Source organism: Pempheris klunzingeri, chromosome 12 (genome assembly GCF_042242105.1).
Source record: "Pempheris klunzingeri isolate RE-2024b chromosome 12, fPemKlu1.hap1, whole genome shotgun sequence".
NCBI classification, from domain to species: Eukaryota; Metazoa; Chordata; class Actinopteri; order Acropomatiformes; family Pempheridae; genus Pempheris; species Pempheris klunzingeri.
Genome location: NC_092023.1, coordinates 4710358 through 4736360, shown reverse-complemented (window position 1 = coordinate 4736360; position 26003 = coordinate 4710358). Strand labels below are relative to the sequence as shown.

General features: G+C 43.4%; 2 protein-coding genes across 4 annotated transcripts in view; one reads left to right on the top strand and one right to left on the bottom strand.

Annotated features, from left to right (window-relative positions):
- Positions 1 to 14628, top strand: part of slc25a16 (solute carrier family 25 member 16) — a 391343-nt gene extending 376715 nt beyond the window's left edge. For all 3 annotated transcript variants that reach the window (XM_070840533.1, XM_070840532.1, XM_070840531.1), the window contains exon 11: positions 14618 to 14628. The gene's annotated coding sequence lies outside the window, so the exon portion shown is untranslated. The remainder of the gene's footprint in view (positions 1 to 14617) is intronic.
- On the bottom strand, positions 383 to 25105 carry loxl4 (lysyl oxidase-like 4). The gene is made up of 15 exons (XM_070841581.1): positions 25075 to 25105; positions 21701 to 22036; positions 20469 to 20764; positions 20171 to 20385; positions 11971 to 12009; positions 11250 to 11463; positions 10968 to 11145; positions 6267 to 6421; positions 6017 to 6184; positions 5467 to 5629; positions 5126 to 5369; positions 3944 to 4059; positions 3475 to 3611; positions 562 to 673; positions 383 to 467 (listed from the first exon to the last, which is right to left on the bottom strand). Exons 1-15 carry the CDS (start codon positions 25103 to 25105, stop codon positions 397 to 399), a joined length of 2475 nt encoding a protein of 824 aa, XP_070697682.1. The 3' UTR covers positions 383 to 396.
- Between the last annotated feature and the right edge of the window lie 898 nt (positions 25106 to 26003).

Sequence of the window (26003 nt, the reverse complement as noted above, 5' to 3'; positions counted from 1 at the left end):
ACCGGCGTCCCCGTTGTCTTTGTGAAAGATTAGTTATAAGGTCTTTCATGCGTATACATTTTGAATAACTAATTTCAGTTACTAGTCATCCACATTCACAAAAATCAGTATAGTTTGAATCAATATCCAATATTTTCTTACTTAACTAGAGTAAAAAACATGTTGAGTCGTCTGACACCTGTTCCACTCTTGTTGTCAATGGAGTCTCTGCATCGGTCGCTGCTGTGATATGATGGGCTTATGAATATTTTATTCACATCTGCCAAGGAGAAGAACAGGCGCCATTTTTTGTGTTCTCTGTTACTGGTCCCATGGACCTGGGGCCACCGGCCTCAGCCCACCCCGAATAGTCTGTGGGCCCCACTGGAAGGCCTTCGTACTGGGCCGAGGGATGGGCTACACAAAGTTGTTGGTGATTTGCCTCTGGTGCTCAAACAGGTCTTCAATCTCTGCACTGTACGCATCACCTATTTGAGAAAAAAAGAACATAGGTATCAGTAAGAGGAGAGGGTGAAGTCAAGATGAAGTGAGAAAAGACCCAACAGGACTGTCTCTCCTCACCTGCATGACATCCATACATGTAAGCTCTGTGGCCATCATATTTGCACCGGCATCTCATGACGTTGTTCATAAAGTCAGACTCGGCCATGTCCATTGAAGGGTTGACTTCCACCTGCAAAACAGCACAATCAGCACTGATTCAATGCCTCGACAGCAGATGTTTCAGACCTTATGGCCTTATGCAGCCGTGCACTTCATCATTGTGACAAACATTCACAGGAAAGCAGGGACAACTGATCACCTTTGTGTTCTCACTTTCTCTCTCTCTCTGTATATATACTGTATATATATATAGATAGATATAATGTATCTTCAGCTGATCAGGAACTTGGTGAAACAAGGAGTGCGTCCTCTCTCTCTACACACTGAGAAAGCCATTTCAATAAAGAGCAGTTGCATGTAAAATTGTTCGAGGGCCTGTTGTTAAACAGCTGGTATTGTTTTTATAGTCAATCCGCTTTTTCTTCTATAAAAAGCTGGATGACTTTTCCATATAGTATTCCTATTTGGGAAATATAAATACACTATACGCTACGTTCTCATGGACTTAGCGCTGGATCACTTTTGTCTACAGCTGAGCATATGGACTGAATAACGTGGTGGTAACACTTGCTTTTACCATGCGTCATGAAAAGCACGAAACATAGTGGTAGATCCTCAAGGAAAGCCCATCGTAAAATCCTTTATAACTTGTATGAAAACATGTTACAAAGACACTTCTGCCCACAGAAAACATGATAACTAACTGCACAGGAGGTTATGCAACTTTACAGCTGAAGTTCATGGAATGTGGTTGTACCACAGCGGAGCCCCCCAGCTAAAAAATCTGCTCCACTCCTCATACCAACAAAGGTATGCAATAATAAGGACCGAATTAGCCTGAAGTTGAAGTCTGTTGCAATCGAGTAATTATGTATAGGCATGTTTATATGTCTGAAATCGGTCTTATTCTGAGTGCTGCTGTACACTACACTAATAGTCTGTCATTTGCAGAGCAGCTCTATAACTGCTGATACAACCATTCTCTTAATCTGGTCTGGTGATAATACAGAGAAGCCATTTACTCTAATAGCTGCTCTGTAAACTGCTACACCCACTTTAAGTACATGTTACAAACAGCTACAGGGAGAAAGACGGCAAACTATACTAAAAAAAGAGAGAAAACACTTTTAAAAAAAACTTTGTGAATGCACAAAAACTCCTCTCTCTTAATTTTTCAAGGTAAATTACAGTGTTGGACCGGAGTGTGCGAGGCTTTCGCAGAGGGCTGGTTCAGTGGCAGAACGTGTTGCTCAGTGAGAAAGTGGCAATAAAAATAAAAACAGGGCAGAAGGAATTCCTTGGTGGCAAATTAGCCGTTCCTAATGGAAGGGGGGACTAGTTGCTGTTTGACTAAAGGGAGGCAATAGTTAATTTGGGTAATTGGTGTGCTTCATTAGCATTGGGTGGTTCAAGGGCAGGCAGCTGAATCTTTCTGTAAAGCCGAGGATCAGAAAAGTCAGGCATCATCTGCACTTTACTAGATAAATGAAAGAACCCAGCGGAGAGAAGGAGAGCTGCTGTAAAAGCTGTTTGTGTTTTTCCAATTCTGCAGCCTTGGTGAATTACTGACTCCCTGCTTGGCTAACTTTGTGTTTTCTATTTTTCTCTCTTGTTCTTCTCAGTTAAATTCGGTTATGTCCCCTTAGTGCTGCTCTCCTCAAATGACCCTGACCATTTCACCTTCAGTAGTTCTTCCAATTCCTTTCTCTAATTTACGTTAACTCCATTTCTATCTTCAGCATCCATTCCTTCTTTCCGCCTCCACATTGCTGCGTAGCATTGCACTGCTTTATAATTATACCCCACTAAAAATGTCTTAAATACATCCAGTCAGCACGTGTGTTTGTATATGCGTGTGTCACGTCAATTACAAGTCAATTTAAAAAAATCCACCTTCAGTGCAGAGAAGTGGTATTACAAACACTGAGTGTGACCTCTCAGACACGCTGAGTAACAGCAGTAATTATCAGATAGTGAGTTACACGGTGGCCAGTCTCCCACCGCTGGGGGGTAATGAGCCAGCGTGAGATCTGAGGGCTGCTGCACACCATGGTGGGATCGGTAGTCTCAATTGTAAATGGAGGATAATGGGAAAAGGAGTCCTTGATGTGTTTTAGTGTAGAAGCCACAGTGACTCGACTGAACGACCAGGGTCTAAGTAATAGGCAGAGGAATGGTTGAGGTGATGACTGTGAGGAGGTTTTACTGAAATAGATGGAAACCCCAACCAATCATGAGGATGTGACATCCATCTAAAGAGCCCATGAACCCCTTTCTCATTAACGACATTTTTGCCTTAAAGGAATAGTTAAACATTTGGGAAACTTGTAATTTGATTTCTTGCCGAGAGTTAAATGAAGAGATTGGCACCGCTGTGAAACGTGAACGCCGAATAAAAAGCCTCAGCCAGTTAGCTTATCTTAGCAGAGAGATGGGAAACAGGGGGAAAAGGCTAAGCCTTGTTCAGTCCAAAGGTAATAAAATTCACCTATCAGCTCCTCTAAACCTCTAACGTTTGATTAACCAGTACCCAAACAGTATGCACTTGAGTGTGCTTTTCTGGATGCAACTGGAGTCTTTTTCAAAGTCTCCAAGAAGTTACTTGGAAGTTGTTTGTAGTTTGTGCTAAGCTGAGCAAGCTGGACTCTGGCAGTGGCTTCATATTTATTGTACAAACATCAGAGTGGTAGAGATCTCTGTATCTCACTCTTAGAAAAAAAAGCCCCATTAGCATATTTTCCCAGAATGTCAAGCTATTCCTTTAAACACAACGTTAATTAGTTTAATTTTTGTGACATTAAAAAAAAAAGACTTTGAAATGTACCAAAACTGAGAAAGGGCAGAAGTGAGAGATATAAAATGACTTCTGACCTGGAAGATGTAGTCTCCTGGTCGTACATCTGTCACGTCAATCCACTGACAGTCGATATCGTGGCGATACGTATCCCAACAGCCCACAGAGATACCCTGATCACCCATGTTATAGCAGGAGAAGCGCTTCTGGAGTCCTAACACACACACACACACACACACACCAACAACATTATCAATCACAACATCAAAGCTCATTTAATGCTCAGCACTCCCTGTTATTTTTAAGAGCCTTTAGTTCCCTGAATTGTGTTAGACTACATATGAACGCTGCTTTTTCATACGAGCTATTTCATCCATGATATAACAAGTAAATGGAGAGTGAACAAACAACAATAGCTGTGATCTAATACATTAACCACAAAGTAAAAATCTACATAGCTGTAGCTGAAGTATTGATATTAATTTCCTGTGTCTAATGAGAAAGAGTATTTCACTGGGACTCATGGAGAGGGGGTGAACATTATACCATCGGGGCAATACGTGTCCTCCAGACAGAAACTGGCCTTGTGTCCCTCTGCGATCCTCGTGCCGTTCAGCGTCAGCAGGTCGTAATGTGTGAACACCTCGATGCTGTGGTAGTGCCTGGGACGACAGAGGGGAAAGTCCAGGTGAGAGAGTGGATGTGTGTGTGCGCGTGTGTGTGTGTACGTCTATGAGTGTGTGCATTAAGCTGACCGAACACTGGCTCCCTATGGCTTGTAGCCTAATGACCTCACTGCTTGAACATGAGCGTGGGTGTCACCGTAACACCTCTCACAGAAGCTTGTTTTAACGCCAGCTCGGGTTGAGCTGTTTACTCGTTTCGGAGTGAATGGAGGGCTTTGAAACACACATCCATGGCTCCGATGTGTTATTGTAACAAACTGAGGCGGACCTGACCATGCGTGGGCTACCCTGTCCTTTGTATTTACACCCAGCTCGTGGTAACTGGATTGGTTCAACCGTCATTTCCACAGACACGTGCCGCAGGGCGGCTAATGAATCTGAGAGATGACAGCACTGTTTCAGGCCACCCATCTCACACAGCCGGTACTGTGGGCTTCAAATGGCTCTTTCTTCTCCGGTGACGACAGGCCGGAAAGTGCTCTCGTCATCTGACAAGAAACTAACTTAGTGAGTGGAGAGGTAGAGTGGAATGTGGTAAGAGCAGACCTGAGGACACGATTTCATCCATTTACACCTAATGGACAAAATGCTGCTGTGACAGACTAAAGCTCTTATTCTTAATGCCCTATACTGCATGCTACCTGCGGAGCCCTCCTCACACCACGTGTGCGCTGGCACAGAGATCACACTTCAGCATGTTTTCTTTCCTAGTAGCAATTGAATGCAATTAAATTAAATATAACTTAAATTACTCAGTGTGGAGGGAGCTATGTCATTAACACATGCACGTACAAGCAATTTTGTACAAGGAGCAGGTGTTTGTCAGAATATTTTTGACAGCCTCTAAAAACAGCTCACACAGCTCACCTGTATCAGGGACCCTCTAAACCACAGTTTTCCTAAAAAACACTTAAAATGACCACAAGGGCAACCACTGCATCCCGCAAATAAGTATTTAGGGGATTAAGTATTATGTATTTAAGCAGTTCTTTCCATTGCAACAAGCCTAAGCAGTGTAACAAACTCTGCAGGGATGCTCTACCTGTGACACTGGTGCCATGTCCAGCTCTCTCTTGTTGCTTTGGGTCTGAAATCGGACCGACCCAGGTTCATGATGCGGGAGGAGAAGCGCAGCAGACGTCGGTGGCCATAAGGCCAGTTCATCCGGGCAGCGGACGAGGACAGGCAGTTCTCCTCATTGGCACAGGTCAGCAGGTGGAGGGGTCGGTCCTCCAGGTAGGCTGTCTCCTGGACCAGCTGGGCGTCCAGAACGAGGTCGGGTGCAGCTGAAGCAGGTCACGTGTGAGTGGTTATGTTAGGATTCAAACAGATTTAGAAGCGGAGGAGAAGATGTGGAGCGACAGAAAAGATGGCTCGGCTTACTTTCTGAACAGCTGACCCCAGCGGCCTTAGTTCCACCTCCGCGGGGACAGTGGACATGATTGTTGCGACGACACTGTTGAATCGAAAGCTCCGTGCCTACGCAGTGAGTTCCACTCAGAATCAGATCAGCTGCATTTGGGTCACCGGGCCAGTACCAGGTCTCCTGTCAAAGGGAAGGCGGCATCATAGCTCACTGTAGGTGTCATAGCTCATTGTCCACTCCAGTGAAGACAGGGGCTGTGACTATGGATTGGCCTCCATCTGTTCATTTGTTTAAACATCTGTTTTTTTGTTCTTTCATCAATAACTCAGACACTGCTGATGGGATTTTGTCAAATCTTGGAGAAATGATTCTAGTGGGAGTGCTGCTTTGTTTGTTCATTCAGGACATCATGCCCATACTTTTACATATTGATGATTTCCAAAGAAGTTGCTTAGTTTATATTGTGGCATTTTTAAAATTACCAACATTAAGGGGTGGCACTTTAATCAGGGATCAAAATGACATCCTGTCAGTTACAGATGTTGTGTTGGTCAGGGGGTTTGTTACCTGATGAGCGCTGGCAGCAAAGCCCAGGCCCAGCTGTCTGCATACCACCATGGCCTCGTTGATGCCCCAGTTCTCACTACAGACAGAGCCCCAGCGCTTTCGACCCCCAACCTCCATCAATACCTCCACGTGGCCTTCTGATGGGAGTCTACCACCACTAAGCCGCACCTGGAGATCCATTAGATAAAAGTGATTAAATGGGTGATGCGTTATGATAATTGGATGTCTTAGGATAGTGCAGTTTTCATACCGTGTTCTCTATTCCGGTTTTAGGGACGTTACAGCGTACTGAGGCATCCTGGCTGTGTTTGAATGTCCATGGTTGGACTTCCTGGAAGTAGCAGTCTAGGATGGACCGCTCCGACCCCATACACTGGACACTGTTCAAATGGATAGGTCCAGTACCTGAGGAGGGAGAAGGAGATGTGGTAGATTTAAAGACTATTCTTACAACAACAAAAAAAGCACACCAGAGGAGCATGTATGTAACTAAAGGGAAGTATTTCTTGTGCTCTGTTTGGGACCACCCAGTGTCGACACAGGAGTGTTAGCAGACTTTATCACACACATACGCATACAAGGCTCTGTGTTCCTTTCACAGAAATGTGTTTTAACTATTTTAATCAAACCAACAATGACACGTTCCTATCTGTCTTGACAAAATGCTCCTGCAAGCCACGCCGTAGCACCACCAACATCTACTTTGGGGAGCTGTCACACCTCATTACCACCATTCTGTTGCTTTGGGCACAACAACAACAACATTGTGTGGAGACCACCACCCTGAGTGAGCAAACAAGGCCAAATCTGTGTCAACAATATAAAAGGCTTTAAAACCAGATAATCTCTAAACAACATAGAAGATTGTGGAAAAAAAGATTTAAGATTTTGTGAAAGCAAACAGCTGCTGCCATAATGACGGCAATATATGAAAACACAGACCAAACTATGGTTTGAGTGTTTTTTTAAAACAAAAGGCACATACTGCAAAGTTGGAAATGAGTTAGCATTGAAATAAACACAACCAAAGCCACAAACACTGGAGGAAAGGGCGAAAAGAATGATGACTGAAATGGTAAGGACCAGATTGCAGCCTAACCAAATCTTTCTCTGTGTTGGTTTTGATTGCAGGCCTGCTTCCATACTGGTCACCATGCGTGGGTTCATATGCATGAAAAAGACACATCTAAACCACTTCTATCTGCACAGTAAAGGCCACAAACTACATTCAAACTCCCACTGTTTAAGTTATCAAGACAAACCCGGGTCCCACTCGAGGGATCCTCAAAATGAACGGTGGCATGCTGTATTTAAACCGTAACTTGGGAAATCCACAAAAACCCCTGACTAAATTCCAAGACAGTGGCCACACACACTTAACACTCACACAAACACACACAAGCAGTCAGGTTATTTTACTCCCTTATGTTCGTATGCTACACTATATGTATGTGTTCTTCACATCGAAAATTACACAGTAAAATAACAATGTTGGTCAAGACAGGAAACAGAAACATTGTCCCTGTAATTTAACTCACGGATGGTGATGATAAATGCAGTGATGATTGGAGTCAGAGGGTTGGCAGATGGAGTCTGAGTAGAGCTTAAAATCTTTTTTTCACTTTCATTCTCCCTGACATTAATTTCCCAAATGATGAAACCATGAACTTTAACGTTAAATGTAATAAATAATAAACAGCTATGAGAGCAACACTCTAATATAAATGTGGTAGCTTAAATTCAGTATTTACAAGTAACAGTTTGATCTTAATTACCATATAATTAGAATTGGCAGATGCCACTGATCATTTGGACAGATTAGCAAATTGACTCTAGAGGATGGAAACAGGGTAACATCGGTCACATTCTTGTTGAGAATAGCACAAATAGTTGGTTAGTGGTTGCACGGGAAACCCTGTTCTTTTCCTCTCTGAAATTACACTCCATTTTAGGCACATTAATGTAGTGTGTGTAGCGTTTTTCTTTCCAAGGAACGTCTCTTTCTATGCCTCTAACAAAAACTATCTGTCATCCACTTGTAGCCAAGTGCTAAAATCATGTAAGTTTGGAAATAGATGTGCCAGCCTGTGGGCTTTTAGATGGTAGAAGCCAACCAGCATCAAAGTCATGTTTTCTTTGTCAACAAGATTTCAGAGCTGGTTAGCAATTTATGAAGTGTCACTTCACTTATCCCAGTGGGGATATTGTGTGTCTGTTTGTGTGTGCCTGTATCCCAGACCTATTCTTTATCTTTATCTTGCATATGTGCAAGTGTCCCGACAAATCTGAGACCGTATTTGAAGCCAAAATCTCTGACTGGCAACGTGTCTACCACCCTCTGCAGCCAAGCAGCCAGTCGACCACAACCTTTATCACATTATCACATTTGTTCATCATAAATAATTCAACACTCTCCTGTGAGGACCTGTTGCTACAGACTGCTGATTTGATAGAAATCAAGAAGTTTCTTTTGTCACGTGTTGACAGAAAGCATGTGAGCCTGAGTGTTTGACCTTCTGTCTCGAAACGTTGCTTTTTGAGATATAGTGATTTTAAAGAGAAACGAACTGCATGCACAAAACATTTTAAAATTTCATTTTAAACTATTCACTCTTTCACAACGTCTTTCTCAGTGAGAGTTTTTTTTTTTTTTAACCAAAGAGTCTAATTTAGGCCTTTTCCAGCGATATATAGGCCTGTGTTTATGTGGCCTTCGAGCACATGGAAAATTATAAGTCACAGTAAAATGTCTAACTGGGCTGCATGTTATAGAAAGGAAGCTGTGAGAGGACTTTGAAGTCCAATCATCCTGCAATGGCAGTGTATATGTAAGTGTACGACAGAGACAGACAAAATAGGGAGAGAACTGCACTGTGTGTTTATGCGTGCATGCACATGTGTGTGGCTGTCTGAGAGAAATGAGAGTGTGTGTGTGTGTGTATATATGTGTGTGAAAGTGTGTTTGGGGGCCCAATTCTAACGGTGCAAATGCAACAAGCGGTCTGTCTTGGGTGTATGGACTGTGTGGGCGTCTCCAAGCACGCTTGCTATTTTGGTTCATTGGAAAACGGGCTGGGTGAGGGTGAAATATAGATCTGGAGGGTGTGGTGATTTCTAAATACACTCCCAGCCAATCACATCACTGGTCTCATCGCTCTGAAACAGCTGTGCCAATCACAGTGACGCTTGATGACAATAGCTCAAGAAATGGAAAGATGCATCTGCAGGAGATTGTCTGGACGGTGCAGTTATTTAGTGCACTAATGATCGGTACAAATGATAGAAAATGTTTAATGAAGCAGTTTATATGCTATTTCAGTCATAGGACTACTGTATTTCACTCGCTCTTCTTCTTCTCACTTCTCAAACTGATTTAGATGGAGCAACCGGTTGGACTGTTGCTAGTTTGCTGACAAAATCACCAATGTGGCAGGTGAGTGAGGCAGAAAACCAGAGACAGATGTGGTTCTGCAACATCTGTTCTCTGCACAACGAAGAGAGCAACAGCTCACTTTGCACCGTCAGATTTGAATCCCCCCCCCCCACCTGTTTGCGCCTCTCCTCCCACCTGTGGATCATGCAGTGGCAGCGAAATACCAGAACAATGGGCGACATAAAGGTCAGGAAAATACCAAATGATCGGCTCGACGCTGGTTACTGCACCAACATGAAAACAGAGCCTGAAGTGTGTGAGTGAGTGAATCACCAGCTCAGGAAACATGATATAGGAAACCTGCATTTCTAGGAGTGAGACAGGAATAATATGAGGAAAAAGTAGAAGGAAAACCTCCTATTTGTGAAACCAAACCAAGCCACTTCTTAATGTGGCTTAATGTGGAGACTGATCTTATTACACACACACACACATCCATGCAAGATATACATGCTAGTGCTTACACAACTCTTGCACATACACAAATGTAACTCTGTGGTTGGATCAGAAACCTATTTTAGGTAGAAAATTGAAAGCTTTTTAGCCGCCCCTGACAATTAAACACCTCTGCCTCAGACTGCTGGAACCATGATGAACCAAAGGCCTGACCCAGGTGCTGATTGAAACCAGACGACAAAGTGTGTGAAGCCTGGTGCAATATAAGTGCCTTTAGAGAAGCCAGCTAAACCAGAGTTGAGCTCTGTTAGACACATCAAAAAGCAAGGTAGCACGAATGACGTCATGTTCAGAAAACCCAATTTCAGAGGTTAAAAAGTAAAAGGGACCAATCCATCACATACAAAAATATCCTTTGTATGATCAACTGAACAGCTAAACCAGCAAACTGTCATCCCACATTTCATCTTGATCAGCATGATTAAAGACTACACCCTGGCCTGAGGCAGGGTGAAGCCGTTCTCACATCTCATAAGGGTGGAGACGCCGCGAGCCCAGCTGGATACTGGCTGAATCTGTGCATCACCAAAACTGGAAAATTGAAATTGAACGAAAAAGACCACAGCCCACTGTGAGTGAATGAAAAGCTTGCTTGAAGCTAGCAAGATTATGTCTCTGCCTTTGGTTGCGAAATGCCAATGTAAACCACTGCGGCTTATAGTATTAAATTTTGTTTGTCAGTGTGTGAGTGCGCACATGTGCATTATGTTTGGGCAGCTGGTCGCCCTGGCACAGAGCTTGTGTGATCACAGCTGGAGATACTGCAATCAACCCATTTGCAGCTTCACAAGGTAACACACACAGACACAGACAGACAGACAGACAGACATGTGCCCGTACAGTATCTGGTCAGTCAGGGCAGACGGGTGCGGCGTCTCAGATAAGCAAAAGATGAGCAAAACACTGGAAAAGTCTCCCCGTCTTATCTGGAATATCACGATGCACGATAAACGACATCCAAACAGATTCAAAACAACTAGATGAAATGTGGAGCTTTCCAGAATTTTCCAGCCCAAAATGTGCTTTTCTCTGAGCAACAGCAGTTGTTGTTGTCTATCTCACCTTGACCCATAAAGGCTCCATGCAAGGCATCCTTGGCGGTACCAAAGCCCAGTTCTCTGCACACCACACTGGCTGCAGTTCTTTCCCACATGTGGTCCACGATGGTCCCCCATTTTCCGTCTCGTAGCACCTCCACACGACCCTCGCCCAGCCTGGGGCCAGCCTTCAGACGCACCGGCTGTGCAGGGCAGCACAGGGAATATGAGTCATCTTACGCTTACATGAGTTTCATAAGCAAACTGTGTGAATGTACTAGAGTAAGCCTAACTTTACTAATCTTACCACAACTGGATAAGGGGCCTGGGGTCTTCCTGAGGAGATGCGGGCAAACTGAGGTCCTGGTACACACTTGACTACTGCATGTCTCCCGTTCTTACAAGGCGTGGGACTTCGGGGGATTGACAGCTGAGCATGGCACTCGGACAGGGTGTTCTCAGTGCCCAGACAGTGAACTTTTTCTACCCAGAATCCCTTCTTCTTGGCCATGATGCTCAATCTAAAAACAAGAGAGAGTTTTGGAGAAAATACTCTTAAAGCCCTTGACAGCTTAGTTTTAGCTCTACATTAACGACAAATGTTTATGAATATTTATGACTTAATTAGCAACAATCAAAGTTAAAAATCAGAAAAAACATGCTTAATTTAGTGTTTGTAATGTTGGATGAGATTTGTTTGACTTTGCTGGCAAACAACCAATAAGCAAACACAACTTTCATTAAAATTTGATTTAAATGTTGCTACACTTTGATTGGTGCGCGGAAACACAATATCGTTGTTTTCCGCCAAACTTCAAAGCAGCAAGAAAAAAAAAAGAAGACCAAAACTCAAATACAGAAGTTGTTTATGTCAAACGACCAAATGTGTTCAAACTTTGAAAGAAAAGTTTACGTTGATTTAAGATCCCATCACTGCTAGTGAGAGGCTGAATCAGAAATTCCACTTATTAGATCTCTATATATAAATATCTCTTATTAGATGGCAGGAATCATTGTCTTTTTATTACCTTGTTGAAGGATCTGAAACCTTGGTGTCCCATATTTTCCTATAAAAGAAGCAAAGAGCAGAGAGATGGATGTTAGTTTTATCAGATCTGTTTATTTGTTGAGGTTACCAACACACACACACACACACACACACACACACACACACACGTCACCCTGTGAGGTGACCTGGGTGACCAATTTCTAATGTAAAGAGGTAATGACTGTAGGATATACTGTAGCATCTGCTGTTTGTTTTATATGTAAGCTGGCCACACAGAAGGGATGTCTGCCACAGTGGGTAGCAGCACAAACACATACACACCTACTTGCTTATTACTAGAAAAGCAGTCTTACTGGGGTTGGTGACGACTTAAAATAGCTGCAGCTCAGACACTGACTTTATCTAAAAAATATAACTTCTATATATAAAGCCAGAATGAGCATGTGGCTCTGTGGTGAGCGTGAAGTCAGGTACGGTGATGGCGATGACTATACCAGTCGTCACCATCACCATCACCGTACCTGACCTGAAGAATGCACTGTTCTTGTTTCTCTGTCTGCAACCTCACTTTCCATCTTTCTTTCTTGCTTTATAGGCTCAGTAGCATATTTCCATCTGGAATGTGGGCTGCTTGCGATTTACTGTGTTTATGTTCACAGTAAGTGGTCAGTGTATCATATGTTCCATACTTCCTGTCACCAACATAAGGACAAGTGTTCAACAGGAATGTGTTGTTGGGTAATTTTACCCAAATGACCCACCATAGCTTTAAATAAAATGTATGTGCCTTGTAAGCTAACTTCAACCCTTTGAATATAAGACTTTAGCATATAACAGAGATTTGTACTAACTAACTACAGGAGGCAAGAACTATAAAAAGATTTATAACCTACAAAGCCAAACGCAGTCCGAAAACATCATGACATTCAACATCAGTGATGTACAACATTTCTGGGAAAACAGGGTTTGACCAAGCACGATATACAAACAAAAACTCTGGCATGACGCTGCGCTGCACGTCCGAGAAATACCAAAACCAAATAAAGATTTATGCATCAAGTAGGCTGGCCGACTAGGGCGAGCGGTGGAGAGGAAAGCCTTCTGTTCTCTTGGCAGACACGCAGAGCAGACATGCCACACAGACCATGCCAGGACATCCTCAAAGCCACTGCAAAGTGCATGCACCACCACCGACATTCACATCAATTACACAAAAACACTCTGCGCTACACACGCTACAGCCTGCATAAAGCTTTAAAGTCAGCATTTGGTATATTACAGATGTTCTGGAGGTGTTGTATGTGCTGTTTGATGGGCAAAACAATTCCAGTTCTTACCTGATTTAGACGATTAAGAATCTAATATTGTTGCATGCACTTAGTTGGCAGTTTATTAGGTACAAATGTTCAAATATATGGTCATTTTGGAGGATTTTGTTTGCGGTGCTGTTGAACTGTGTGTTGTTACAGTAGCAGGTGTTTCTATTATTTTGTTTCACCCCATTTATATCAGTGAGGGTAGTCTAAATAACAGGAACACCTCTCTGTATAATGAAAAACAGTTCACCAGCACCACAAACCTCCAAAATGACCCCACAGTTGAATCTACACCTCACTAAAACAGTTTTAATAAAAACTGAACAATATAACCTTCATGAAGGGAGAATTCACTGCAGGGCTTTTGCATTAAACTGTATCAGTTCTGCTTAGATGTACCTAATAAATCAGCAACTGTGGTTATACACACTATACAGTTTACAGTGTTTTGCCCTTCATGTGAACAAGAGGAACTGAGGATCGAACATCCAACCCTGTAATTAGCTCTACCTTCCAAGTCACAGGCGTCCTATCGTCCACCCACTGCCCAGAATATGCAGCCTATACTGTTTATTGGACTCTAAAATGCGAACACTTACAACTGGCATTAATCAAAACAAGCTGGTGAGGTGTAGTGTCCCTTCAAACCCCTTGTATGGTGAAGCACACACGCACACACACCTCCCAGGTGTAATCTCTGAGGGATTGTATACCAGCATGTCATAACAAGTATGGGAGCTTTAAATGGTTTTCATTTTTTGTGGCTACTGACAGTAAAAAAAATACTTAACTAAAAATACTCCAGAGCTGATTTCAGTGGCATTTCCCTTTAAAGAAACAAACACGTCTGAGGATATTTGTATGAAAGCACACGCAGGTCAATATTTGAATTTCTGACATGAACTCTGGACATTCCAGTAAAGGTAAAGCAAAAAAAAAAACAACATAAAAACAAACAGAGGATGTTGGAATGAAGAGAAGCATTGTCGCTGACGTGATGTTATGGAGACGGTCGTGTGAAGCGACGGACTGCTGACTGAACACTTTCCAAAATCACCGAACAACTTGTTTCCTGGTGCTGTAGGTCGTCAGTGAGCCAGACAAGACCTCTCATCAAAAATATTAGCATTTGCCGAGGAAAACAGGGAGACTTTCATTTCAGTAATCATTTAGCAGATTGCAGATGCTATTTTTGAATAACGCTCCTCAAATGTACTTTAGGTCGTGTCTCAGCTCATTTGAAGCACAAATGCACAAATGCAGCTCTGAGCTCAATGAAGTGTTCGTTCATTTCACATCTCTAAATGACATCTCAGTAGCTTAAACAGCCTTGTTTGCCACCTTTCAAAGCATTATCAAACGTTTGACTCGATGAGGCACAAAAATCCCATCATTTTCTATCACACGCGCGGCTCTAAATGAAGCTGTTTGTGATCTCACGCCACTTGCTGGAAATTGCAGCTGACATATTGTATAGAATTTAACACTTTATTCTTTACAGTGTCTCGAATTACACTTATAAAATATCTTAAATGTGTCTACCATGTGGCTCTGCAGTTGCATGTCACCAGGGACAGTGAGGAGCACACACACACACACACACACACACACACACATTTTCCCATGTGGCAAACATGTCTGTGACTTGTTTGTGACCTCACCACAGACCAATCAGCCAACCATTTTCCCTCTTCAGAAACCAGCAGGACTACTACACAGGCTATAAATGATACCTCCTGGTCTTTCATTTGACTGAGTTACGGCACTGTTTGCTAATGCTGAACTTGATTCGAGGAAAATAAAATGCATAAATGTCACTTTTTTAATATGCAAAATTAAATAATTGACAATAATGTAATTCTCTTAGTTATGAAGGGTGTAACCAATTCTGTATGAATGCAGCTAAGTAGTATGAGAGCACTCCTCTACAAGCTGTGTGCTGATGCACTAAACAGACAGCCTCATTATTAGTTTGTTTTTGACCTCCATAGCACTCGCCAGCTCTGCTCGGCAAGCAGTGTGCATGCAGCACTTATGGAGCCGCAACAACTGAGGCTAATGATAGGGAGTCCCACCCGCCTGTTAAAACACAAGCATTACACCACTGTTTGGGTATCATCACCCTCACACTGCTCACTGGCTCCAGTTCAAGGTATCCTGGTTTTAATGAAAATAAAATATATGTCTTTTTTTATTTATTTAAAAATGTTTTTTTTTCCTTGAATAAAAATAACTAATAGAAAAATCAAATCAGTTTTAAAATAACACCATTTGCATGGCAAACACAATCCCTTTTATTAGTTTAGTTCATAGTCAAGATGACATCAGCATTTTATTTGCACTTTTTCCCTTTTGTACAACCAACAGCATATTCACACCTATTGTAAACTGCAGTAAATAATAAGCTCCTGCAGCAACAAATCTTGCTGTTTATTTCTGTGAAAATTGGTGTCAAACTAAAAATGTTTAACCATCTATATAAGGCTGCACAATACATCATATCAGAATCTTTCTAGTGATGTGTAATGTTATTTATTTAGTCTTGTCACACTGCAGTGTCAGGTAACATTACGGCAAATTAACTCAAGGACGTCATGCTACAACTTTTTCTGATTGACGTAGCTTGTTTTTACTGAGTGACACGCAGGCTCTGCATGCACAGCGAACCACCGATCACAATCACTTCCTGATCAATTTATCAAACAATTAAAATCACGCTACACTACACTGGCACGATCACCACGCTAGTCGTCAACCACAACCTGAATATGAGTGAGGAACAGGAGAAGAACACTGATTTGGTTGCAAAAAGAAGCACAATCCCAGTTGCGTGGATGTGTTTTAGCTACAGAAAGTGTCCACGTTGTGATCGATTTGGACATATGAGATCCAACATGAGCAATGGTCTCTCTGGCTTGGTTCATTAGCGCTGCAGCCTACTGGCCGCCTGCCTGGACAATTTGCGTGATCTTGTGACTCTTGAATGAGCTTGTGGTCCTTGCATGATCTCGCAAATCCAGCTGCCTGGCAACCAAAAAGTCCCCTACGACTCAAAAAGCATTGTCCCCATAGTTCTCCACCATAAAAGAGACGTCTGTTGACAAACTGTTGACAGGACACCTCCAGCTATAGAAATGGTCAGCTACTACTCCTTGTATTGTATATTTGAAGCCATGGGAGTCTAATCTTTATGAAACTCTTCCAAACCCCTTTTTTTTTTATTTCTAACCATACTGTGATAGAATATTTTGGCCACATCGCCCACCCCCATAAAACTTTAACCCCACCAGCTTCCACAGTCTGTTCCAGACCACAAAAATAGCTACTGACATGCATACAGAAATTAAAAGATGGTGAAATAAATTAGAGAGGAGATGTCATAGGAAGATCACATAGACATCAGACAGGAAAACCAGACTCGGTCACACAAAATGTCACCCAAAAGCCTGAAAATGATACCCTCATCATAAGAAAATTCAAACTGAAACATAATTAAATATAAAATGCCGGTTAAGTCCCCAAATCACTACGGTGACAGAGGAAGACAGACAGCTGCTGACACAGCGGGCCGAGCTGCAAACTGCAGCTGTAATTGGACATATTTCACCCGAGCAAGCGAAAATCTGGCTTGTCTGACTTGGCTCTACTTCTTTCTCTCCCTTCTCCCTTGTCTTGGGTTACTCTCTTCCTCCTGCCTCGGCAGCTCTGTCTTACTTTCTCTCACACACACAGCTATAATTGGGGTTGTTTTTTCACTCTAAGCTGAAACCGTGGAGAGCCTTGGTCCTGACCAACCTGTAATTACAGCATCTTCAGAGTCTCATCCAAGAGACGCAGGGAACCCGGAGACATAGCACGGCTGGGGATTTCTAAGAATGGACTGAGAGACTTAGAGCAAGTAGGAGAAACGGGGGCGTGTCACCGGCTAAATTTGGTCAAACCATGCACTGCAATCCTAAACTCCTCTGGCAGCTGTTAAAGTGGAACATGTAACATAAAAACTGGAACATGGAACATAAAAACTGAACACCATTTAGTCTCAAGCCCAATTGTTTCTCTGTGGCGGTGCTCACCTGTTGTAATTATAATTACAGTGGCAATTTTAGTCAAAGTGCAATCCTTATAATTACCCATAAGTCAAGTCTGAAACAGCTTTACCCGTATTTCAGTTCTGCTTCTGTTGGCTGTGCATAAACATCTCAATACAATGACAAATAAAAGGTTTCATCCTGATTTTAGAAACCAAGTGCTGTAAAATAACTTGAGTTGAGAGGCTGGCACTAATATGTTGAGACATATATGTACCTAGCACCACTTTGAGCAAGAGAACAAATATGCATCTGTGGAGATAGAAAACAGGTACAGATTTGGAAGCACACACATCATCGTGGTTCAGACCAGTATAGCGCCTGAGGCTGCAGCAAAACACCAGGTCATACCCAGGACAGGCAGACAAAGACGTATCAAGTCACGACCGCTTCAATGCCAGAGCCTTATAATTTACACACACCATAAAAAAATCAACATACTGTTTGCCCACAATTTTCATTGTACATTTAGAAGCAGATATGTAGGATAAACAGTATCATCCACTTTGTTGTGGCTAAGGTCAAAGACCAGTGGAGCCCACAGAGTGCTGTTGCTTAAGTTTCTTTCTAAAGGGAGATGTAAAAAAAAACAACATCCTGAAACAGCCAGCGAGCAGATTTCCCGCATGCTTCACTCCGAGCCCTTCAAGCTACAGCAACCCTGTCCTCCTCCGTCATATCTCTCTTTCTTGGTGAGAAGCCAAAACTCTTATGTTGCAGCCATACAGATTTACCCATTCACTTCGTCACTCAACAGTTACTTGTGCCTCTCATCTCCTGTTCTTTGCATTAGGTGGTGAATCTGTACTGCGATAGAAGAGGCGCATGAAAGGCATCACACCTGCAATGCGGGGGAAGTTGTGCTCTAATAAATGATCCTGTTCAGATCATGTGCAGAGTCAGACTGGACCGGTGGACGATGGCTCATTCTGAGGACCTTTTATTACTTTTACTATTATGACATGATGCCGGATGATGCCCTTCTCCAACAATAGAATCCAGTTATAGTGTCCCTGTGTTCCCAATAACACAGAGTTCAGCGGAGATCGCTTAATTCAAGGGCAATGAAGACATGCTTTCAGTGAGTGAGTGTGCTCCAATAAGCGTAGTTTGTAAAGTCTATAAAAAGTTCAAAAAGTCTATAAAACAAATAAGTTACCCTCTCAACAGTTACGGCCTTTCAGTAGCAAGAGCAATCTAGCACCTACAGTACAGAGCAGATGTTGCGGTCTGTCGCCGGTTGAGTCAGAATAACCCGAGCCAAGCGAAGGAAGGCATAGCTGAACTGTGAATCACCTAAAGCCGGCAGGTCTCCAGGAGCAAGATCCAACTGGGTCCCCCCTTCCACTGAGGACGGCGAACGGTCACACACTATTCATTCTTATAATAGCAATGGAGTAATTCTCTGCTAATGTGCGGTCCTCCTTTTCAGCGGGAGGAGAGAGAGCGTAGATCTGTGCCAAAGGGGCCAAAGGAGCCATCTTAACACAACGCATTCAAGCATACGTCTAGTTGGAACAGCTTTTGCATGCAGGTATGCATGTGTACAAGCTGGTGCTGGGTACCAAACCTCAGCACTTTTAAAAAGGAGCACTCAGTCATTTTGGGAAATACATTTATTCACTTTCTTGTTGAGCGTTAGGTGAGAATATTAATGCCACTTTCTACCAAAGCTCCTTTTTTTTATGTATTAAACAAGCAAAATGTAAAGTGTTCATTTGGGAGCTTTTAGGGGCTCTGGTTGGTGGATTTCATCACATTTGGACAGAGGTGGGCTAGCTGTTTCCATCTGTTTCCAGGCTTTATGCTAAGCTAAGCTAGCTGTTGCTGGCTCCAGCTATAGTGTATCCTGTCATTTAACTCTTGGCCAGAAAGCAACGAAGCAAATTTTCCCAAAATGTCGACCGAATCACAGATTGAATTTCTTTATCTTGTAATTAGTTATTTCCTCATTGTAATCATACTTTTCCTCATTTCAGATCATGCTTTATTTAGGTTAAGTTCTGTTTTAGTTTCAAAATCAAACACTAATGAATTTGAGAAGTTTGGCTTATTATGTTAAGTACACCCTTAGATAACTGGCATTGGAAGCAGTATAGTTTTGATTTCAGTAGACTTTAGTATTGTATTGATAGCCCTTGTACAGCCCCACACAGACAGACACACACACACACACACACACACTTGCAGCATGTCACACACGCTGTTGGACTGGGATGTAAAATTGAAGAAGGAGATGCATGGCTGACTCAAGCCTGCAGAGGCTGCTCTGCCAATAAGATCATCCCGCCCGCTCTCCAATAGCTACCTCTGTCTCACACATGGTATCGATGGGAGCGTTAAAGCACAATCAGCGGTGATATTACACCTCAGCATGGGAATCTAAAAGTTAAAGTGGGGCTGTTTGTCTGCGAGCTGCGAGCTGAAGATAGCATCAGAGAGAGACAAGGAGAGAGAGTGAGAGAGAGGCAATGAGGTGAACAAAGGTGATTTGCCTGGAGAGAGGTGTAGAGAAAGGGCAGCAGAGAGGGGACAGGGATCTCTTTATCATCATCCTCGGGCTGAGAGAGGGAGGGGTGGCATGGGGGGGGGGGGGGGGGAAAGTGGCTGGAGGAGGAAGATAAGCTCAAAAAAAGGCCTTGGCTCTAAAAGGGATGCCACTGCTGTTTCTTATTCTTCAGGGTGTGTTTTCTTCACTTTACAATGGGATGAATGGCATAGCATGTTGCCCCTCTGAACTACAGTCAGTAGCCCAGTGTTTTGTATTTGTACTGTGTTGCTCAAAGTGCAGCTCAAAGGAAAGATTCATACTCACTTGTACATTTTGACATTTTGCTGAGTAGCTTCAGGAAAACCCAGCATCCCACACACAACCCGGCTGCTGTTGAGGCTCCAACCTTGGTCGCAAACCTGCCTCCACCTCCCAGCATGCTTCACTTCCACCACGCCCTCTGCGATCAGGTTCTTCCTCTTGGTAGCCATGAGGATGGGACGAAGACGGACCTCCTCGATTCGCACCTTGCTGTGACCCTTGGGGAAGACGTGCATCACACCTACTGTTACATGTGTTTCTAAGGAAAACATAGAAATCTATCAGAGGTAAGCTGCTGTACCTGGTGGTGTCTTTGGAACCTGGGGGTTTCATATGGATGTCCGTTTCCATAATAACCATATCCAGGATGCCTGCGGGTGGCCACAGGGCCCTGCCACTGAGGTGCGGTGTTGCCGCTGGGCCTGGCGATGGTGGTGTGGCCTCTGCTGGCTGTCTGATCCAGCCTGCGCTCTGCGGTGCACACCACCCCCAAGTCTTCAGAGTGTTTACAGTCGTTCACCCCCCAGCCGTTGTGCTTGCAGTCCTTCAGGGACTTCTCTGAGCCGTCACAGCGGACGTTATCCATCCATATTGGGCCTTGCGAGAGGATAAACAATCTATTACTTCATTCATTGTGATTGTCACTGATTGTTCAATAGGCAGACTGGGCAGAGCATCCGCACAAGGACTCGAATCAGTTCCTAAACACTTTACACTTGACTTTTACTGGCATGCTGATTTAGGGTTGCACCTTAGTGGTGTGTTTAGCAGTAGATACACAGTAGTTTACAAGGCAGGTTGCTGTAGATCCTGCGCCTTCAATCCACTCAGCCTTCTCTTTAATTTGGATTTAAAAGCAGCAGTAAAGAATGTCCATAAACCACAGCAAGTGTTGCACAATTCTGGCAAGCGAATGCTGTCATTATTCTGAAACAAATGCCCTTTTTTGGCTCATATAGTTGCCAGGCGACCTAAACGAGATGTGGATTGCAATCCCGTGACAAGTTATCTTTGTCACTTTATGGTGTTAGTTATTTTGGAAGTCTTAATTGATGGACTTTTCATGAGGCCATACACTTAAGCATGTTGTGGGGCGAGCACACTGCAGCATGGGAGTTTTGGAGGAGGCAGATAATTGGGATAAACCAATATGGCTGCCTGCCAGTGCGCCTTCATTCATCGCTGAGTGTGACATCTTAAATCTAATAAATGAAATAAATGATGATGTTTTAATCTTTTAGTCTGTTTTCAGAACACAGCAGGAAGCCCACAGGTAGGGATGCTCTGCCTCGTCAGCATGCACAGTGGCACAGGAGCTCTAAAACTAGTGAAGCTAAATGAAGCTTAATATTATCACACCTGTAGTTTTCCTGCTATGAAATGACTACATGCCAAGGCCTGTTATGACTTTTCTCATCACCCACATCCAGTCATTTAGGCTACAAGAAAATAGCTGCATTCGTCCTTTAATCAGTGTCACGTCTGAATACCGGAAGTGGCAAAGCTGTAACTTAGTGCACGAGGTGCTCTCACCCTGTCCTTCTCCATACTTTGCGCTGTGCGCCCACGTAATACCACCCTGGAAACCCAGCTCTCGGCAGACCACGTTGGCCAGTTTGATGTCCACTTCATCATCGCACACGGTCCCCCAGGTGTTGTTGTGCAGCACCTCCACGCGCCCTTCGTGCGGTCCTCGCGCGAAGTTGCCCGCCAAACGCACCTTGGCGGCCGGTGCGCGCGGCGCCCTGCGCTGAGGGGACGTGGTCCGCCGAGGCTCAGCACGCACGAGACAGGAGAGGGACAGCAGCAGGAGGTGGAGGAGGAGGTGGGTGCTCAAGCAGGGGGTCATCGTGACGGAGAGGAGGGGGTCTGCAGGTGAAGGTTGAAACACTGTGATTCAAGTTGTTCTGCTTTTGTTAAACGCTGCACGTTCTAATTATTCATTTCTGTTCAATTGGCCCCTGGAGTCAGTTAACTGGCTTGTCAATTAAGTCGGTTCAAAGCTGCAGGGTAATTTCCCTCTAATGAGAAACATCTATCATCACTTTTAGATGCTCCAGGAGACTTGGACTACTGGTGAGACAGCAGGGAGCCCCAGAGCTGCTTATTAAACAGACCAACGGTGACATCCTCTGGACAAACTGCTTCAGGTGATCTACTCAGAGTGCAGCCACTGCCAGCCAGGTATATTTACTGTTAGCAAGAAATGTACTGAGACACCTAATGCTGCCTTGGTAGTTCACATCTGTTCACAATCACATCTGTTTGAGTCACTGCTGCAGCGCCAGTCTGCTGCAGTGATGCAATAGAAGCTAAAACGGATCAAATGAATACTTTTCACTCGTGTCAAACATATAGGCGTGTAATTAGAGACACACCAGAACGCTTTTGTATTGCAGTTCACATGGATAAACATCCCCCAGGGGTAGTTAACCAGACAGACACAAGAGGCAGGTTTTAACTGGAGGATAACAAGTGTCACAGCCACACAAGAACGCAGAGGAGGAGACAGACAGTGAGACACTAAATCACTGCAGGCCACAGGACAACACTGAGCACAAAATCTGTTCGTCTGCTGTGATGATAAAATTAAAAACACCAAGCGAATAGACTTCTCAGACAGGCGTCAGTAAATCACAGTGAGAAATGTGGCTTGTATCACATTTCTGTTGGTATTGTTTAATTCACAGTAGGAGCAACATTAAAAACAACAAATATTTCCTTCAAAGGTTTGAACTTTGTTAATATTCTAACTGTTCTTAAAAAAAAAAGACTTAAAGTAAAGAACCCAGAGAGGAGAAAAGCATCATAACACCTGTTACACTTGCACTCAGATGAATACATTAAAAAAAAAACATGCAAACAAAAAAAACTTTTAAAATATATTTAACGAGAAGTATGAAAGGAGACGGTAAGGTGAAAGTTCACTCACCTGGCAGGCAGCAGATGTTTGCAGTGGTGGACTTCACTGGCAAGGGCAGAGTGACTGAGTGAAGGAGTGTGTCTACTAAATGCTCTCCTAAGTCAAACCTCCCTTATTCCCTCCTTCTCCCTATATCCCTCCCTGCCTCCCTCCCTCCTCCTGTGCTCTCTTTCCCTCAAGGTATCTTTTTCTCATATAGAAGAATTGTCTTAATTCAAATGCTAAAACGTCTAACTGGTTTGTTAGAGTGTTTGCGTAATAATCTGCTCCTCTGTCCCTATAAAATCTAAAAATATGAAAGTCATATATTCCCACTACTGACGGAGGCTTTGTTATTTTAACTTATTCTTTCTTTGCTGACGTGTGTATAATTGTGGATGAGCACTTTTAAGCATTGCCGAATGAGCTCTGAGATGAAACACTCACAGAAACACGTATCAGATGAACAATGTTTGAAAAATTTGTCTCCAGCAACCACAAGACTCATCAGTTCCAGGGTGGGATGGTTAATACCTTAGCAGAAATAGACTCCATGCATTATGAAACCGGTTTTCATTAATAAAATCAAGTGGTTTTCTCTGATTGGGCCTCTCTACACCTCTTTCCTCTGATAGGCTGAGGATGCTTTACACAACCGTACGCTCAGAGCGTTGCACAACCTTAGTGTGTAGATGTGACCAACAGGAAGGACTCTGGTTCCAGAATAGTTTCAAACATCAAGTTCCAAGTGTCTTAAAGAAGCTCCCTATACCACAGGGTAGATATTTCCTTGTTGAGATGGCCGCAAACCACCAACTCTAAAATAGGCCCGGCCTCACCGTAGCCATGGCGAACGTGACTGATGAGAATATGCCATACCGCCCCTGCCCAGGAGTGTGTTACTATAGGCTAGCATGCCACCACGGTAGACAGCATAAAGACTTTACTCATCAGTGGAGATCCAGATTTTTTTTTTTTTAAATGAGGAAAAACTCCTGCACACGGCTTCCTAGCAAGGGTCACTTCAGTTCTCAGTCCTAGTCCGACTTTGGTTTCCTCCAGATGTCGACTAAGGCCTTTCTACATGTTTGAAACTTGTTTATTTATTTTTGAGTCATTTCGGGAGGATTTGTGACAAATTTAGCAACATGGAAATGTTTGGCCTCAGAGTGTTGTGTTGATAAACTGTATTTCAGTTTTCAAGTAAACCTCAGTGGGCACCTTTTTAAGGCAGCAAGGTTTATTCATAGACATGAAAAATTACAATCGTGACAGGGGAGGTAGGAACCGAAACATCAACCACGACCGTAAAAACACTTGCAGAGAGGAACAGGGTGAAAAAAAAAAAAAAATCATATGTTACATATGTGTGTATTTGTGTGCACACGTGTAAACTTTGAAGCTGTAATTGAGATGTTTGTGTGCGCCGGCGATGTTGCGACTGGGTGGCAGGATGGTGGTCCCTCCCTGACTGGTAAACCCGAACAGGAAGAGCAGACCCCCTATTAGCGGGGCCAAATCAGAGGGATCTCCAAGGCCGACAGGGAGAGGAATGGGAGATGTTAAAAAAGAAGGAAAAAGGGGAAAGGAGGGGTGTTAAAATTATAACTATCATTACTGTGTGTGACATTCTCCCATTATAACTGTTGCATATCAGACTAATTAAACTAGCCCAGACAGGTGTCCTCGCTGTGTGCCAACACTCAACGGCCTCAGTGGGTGTGTGTGTGTTAGTGAGAGTGTGTTGCAGGGCTCTCAGAGGGCTCACGGGGCTAAGAGTATCTCAGCGAAGCAGCTCTCTCCCTCTCTCTCCCTCTCTCTCCCTCTCTCTCTCTCTCCACCTCTCTAATTACGCCGACCGAGCCGGCTCTGCCCTTACCCACAATCTGTGGAGGCATGAAATAAATACATGCTCTCCAACAATAAACAAGTGCCTTTTCAAAAGACAGCACCTCCTCATGCTCACCCCCACTGCTGCCTCTCCAGGCTTTCGTAACGCTTTTACTTTCATTCTGGCCATGGGAGCACGCCGGCATTACTGTATGCCTACATGCTGCGCAGGTTATAGTGCTGAGAGCGCAGAGAGGTTGACCTCATTCGATATGGGGTTACGGTTATTCAGACTACAATTAGACTATGAGGTTGAAATTATTTATGATGGTGTTAAAAATTAAGCTGTTAGCAGTGTGTATACAATGACACACCTACTTAAATCTGACACATAATGGTTGAAAATCCTTTAATTATATACCCTTTAACTTAAAGGGGACAAACATGCAATTTTGAAGGGGCATTCCACCAATTTAGTATTGTACTTATTCAGGGGAATAAAATAAAAAGAAATATCACAATCAAAGATCCTTATTTTAGTCCCTATTTTGAGTCAAGCTCCTAAAACATGCCCTGTCTCCTTTGTAATATGGGCTTTCTGTCACTGGGTTATTCTTTCAAACTTTTATACAACTGTTTTCACAGCCGGTGTCGTTCTCATTCTGATCAGTAAACTGAACTTTGTGAGTATCTCTGGAGTTCCCCATCAATTTTTGCAGCGTCTTGCACTTTGACGACTGCATGAACCACACACGCATTTGCAGGTGGCTTTGGGCTCAACTTCCTCTCTATTCAAAATGTCATCTGTTGCATTATGGTTGCTTTTCCCACACGTTCTCAGTACTGTTAGTCATGTCTCCATCTCCACTGGTCTGGGTGGTTACAGTTTCCCTAATGCATCTTTCATGTTGGCCACACAAGTGTCTCCTACTGGTGATGACAGGGTTACCATGTCCCCCCCCACACACCACTCTGGTCTGCTTTGATTTACTTCTTCAAGGTTTTGAGCATTAGCGATGATTTAAAGAAATGTCTTGGATCCTGGTAGATCAAAAAAAGATGAATGTATATGTGTGTCATAGGCTGGCTTAAGTTAGTGACATA

What these genes read in the sequence shown, in the direction of transcription:
- loxl4 (XM_070841581.1), bottom strand. Translation starts at nt 25,105, where the DNA reads ATGCCGGCGTGCTCCCATGGCCAGAATGAAA. An exon ending in GTTTCAGATCCTTCAACAAG is followed by an intron (nt 11,464 to 11,970) that starts GTAATAAAAAGA and finishes TCTTGTTTTTAG; the next exon opens with ATTGAGCATCATGGCCAAGA. An exon ending in AGGCCCCTTATCCAGTTGTG is followed by an intron (nt 11,146 to 11,249) that starts GTAAGATTAGTA and finishes TGCCCTGCACAG; the next exon opens with CCGGTGCGTCTGAAGGCTGG.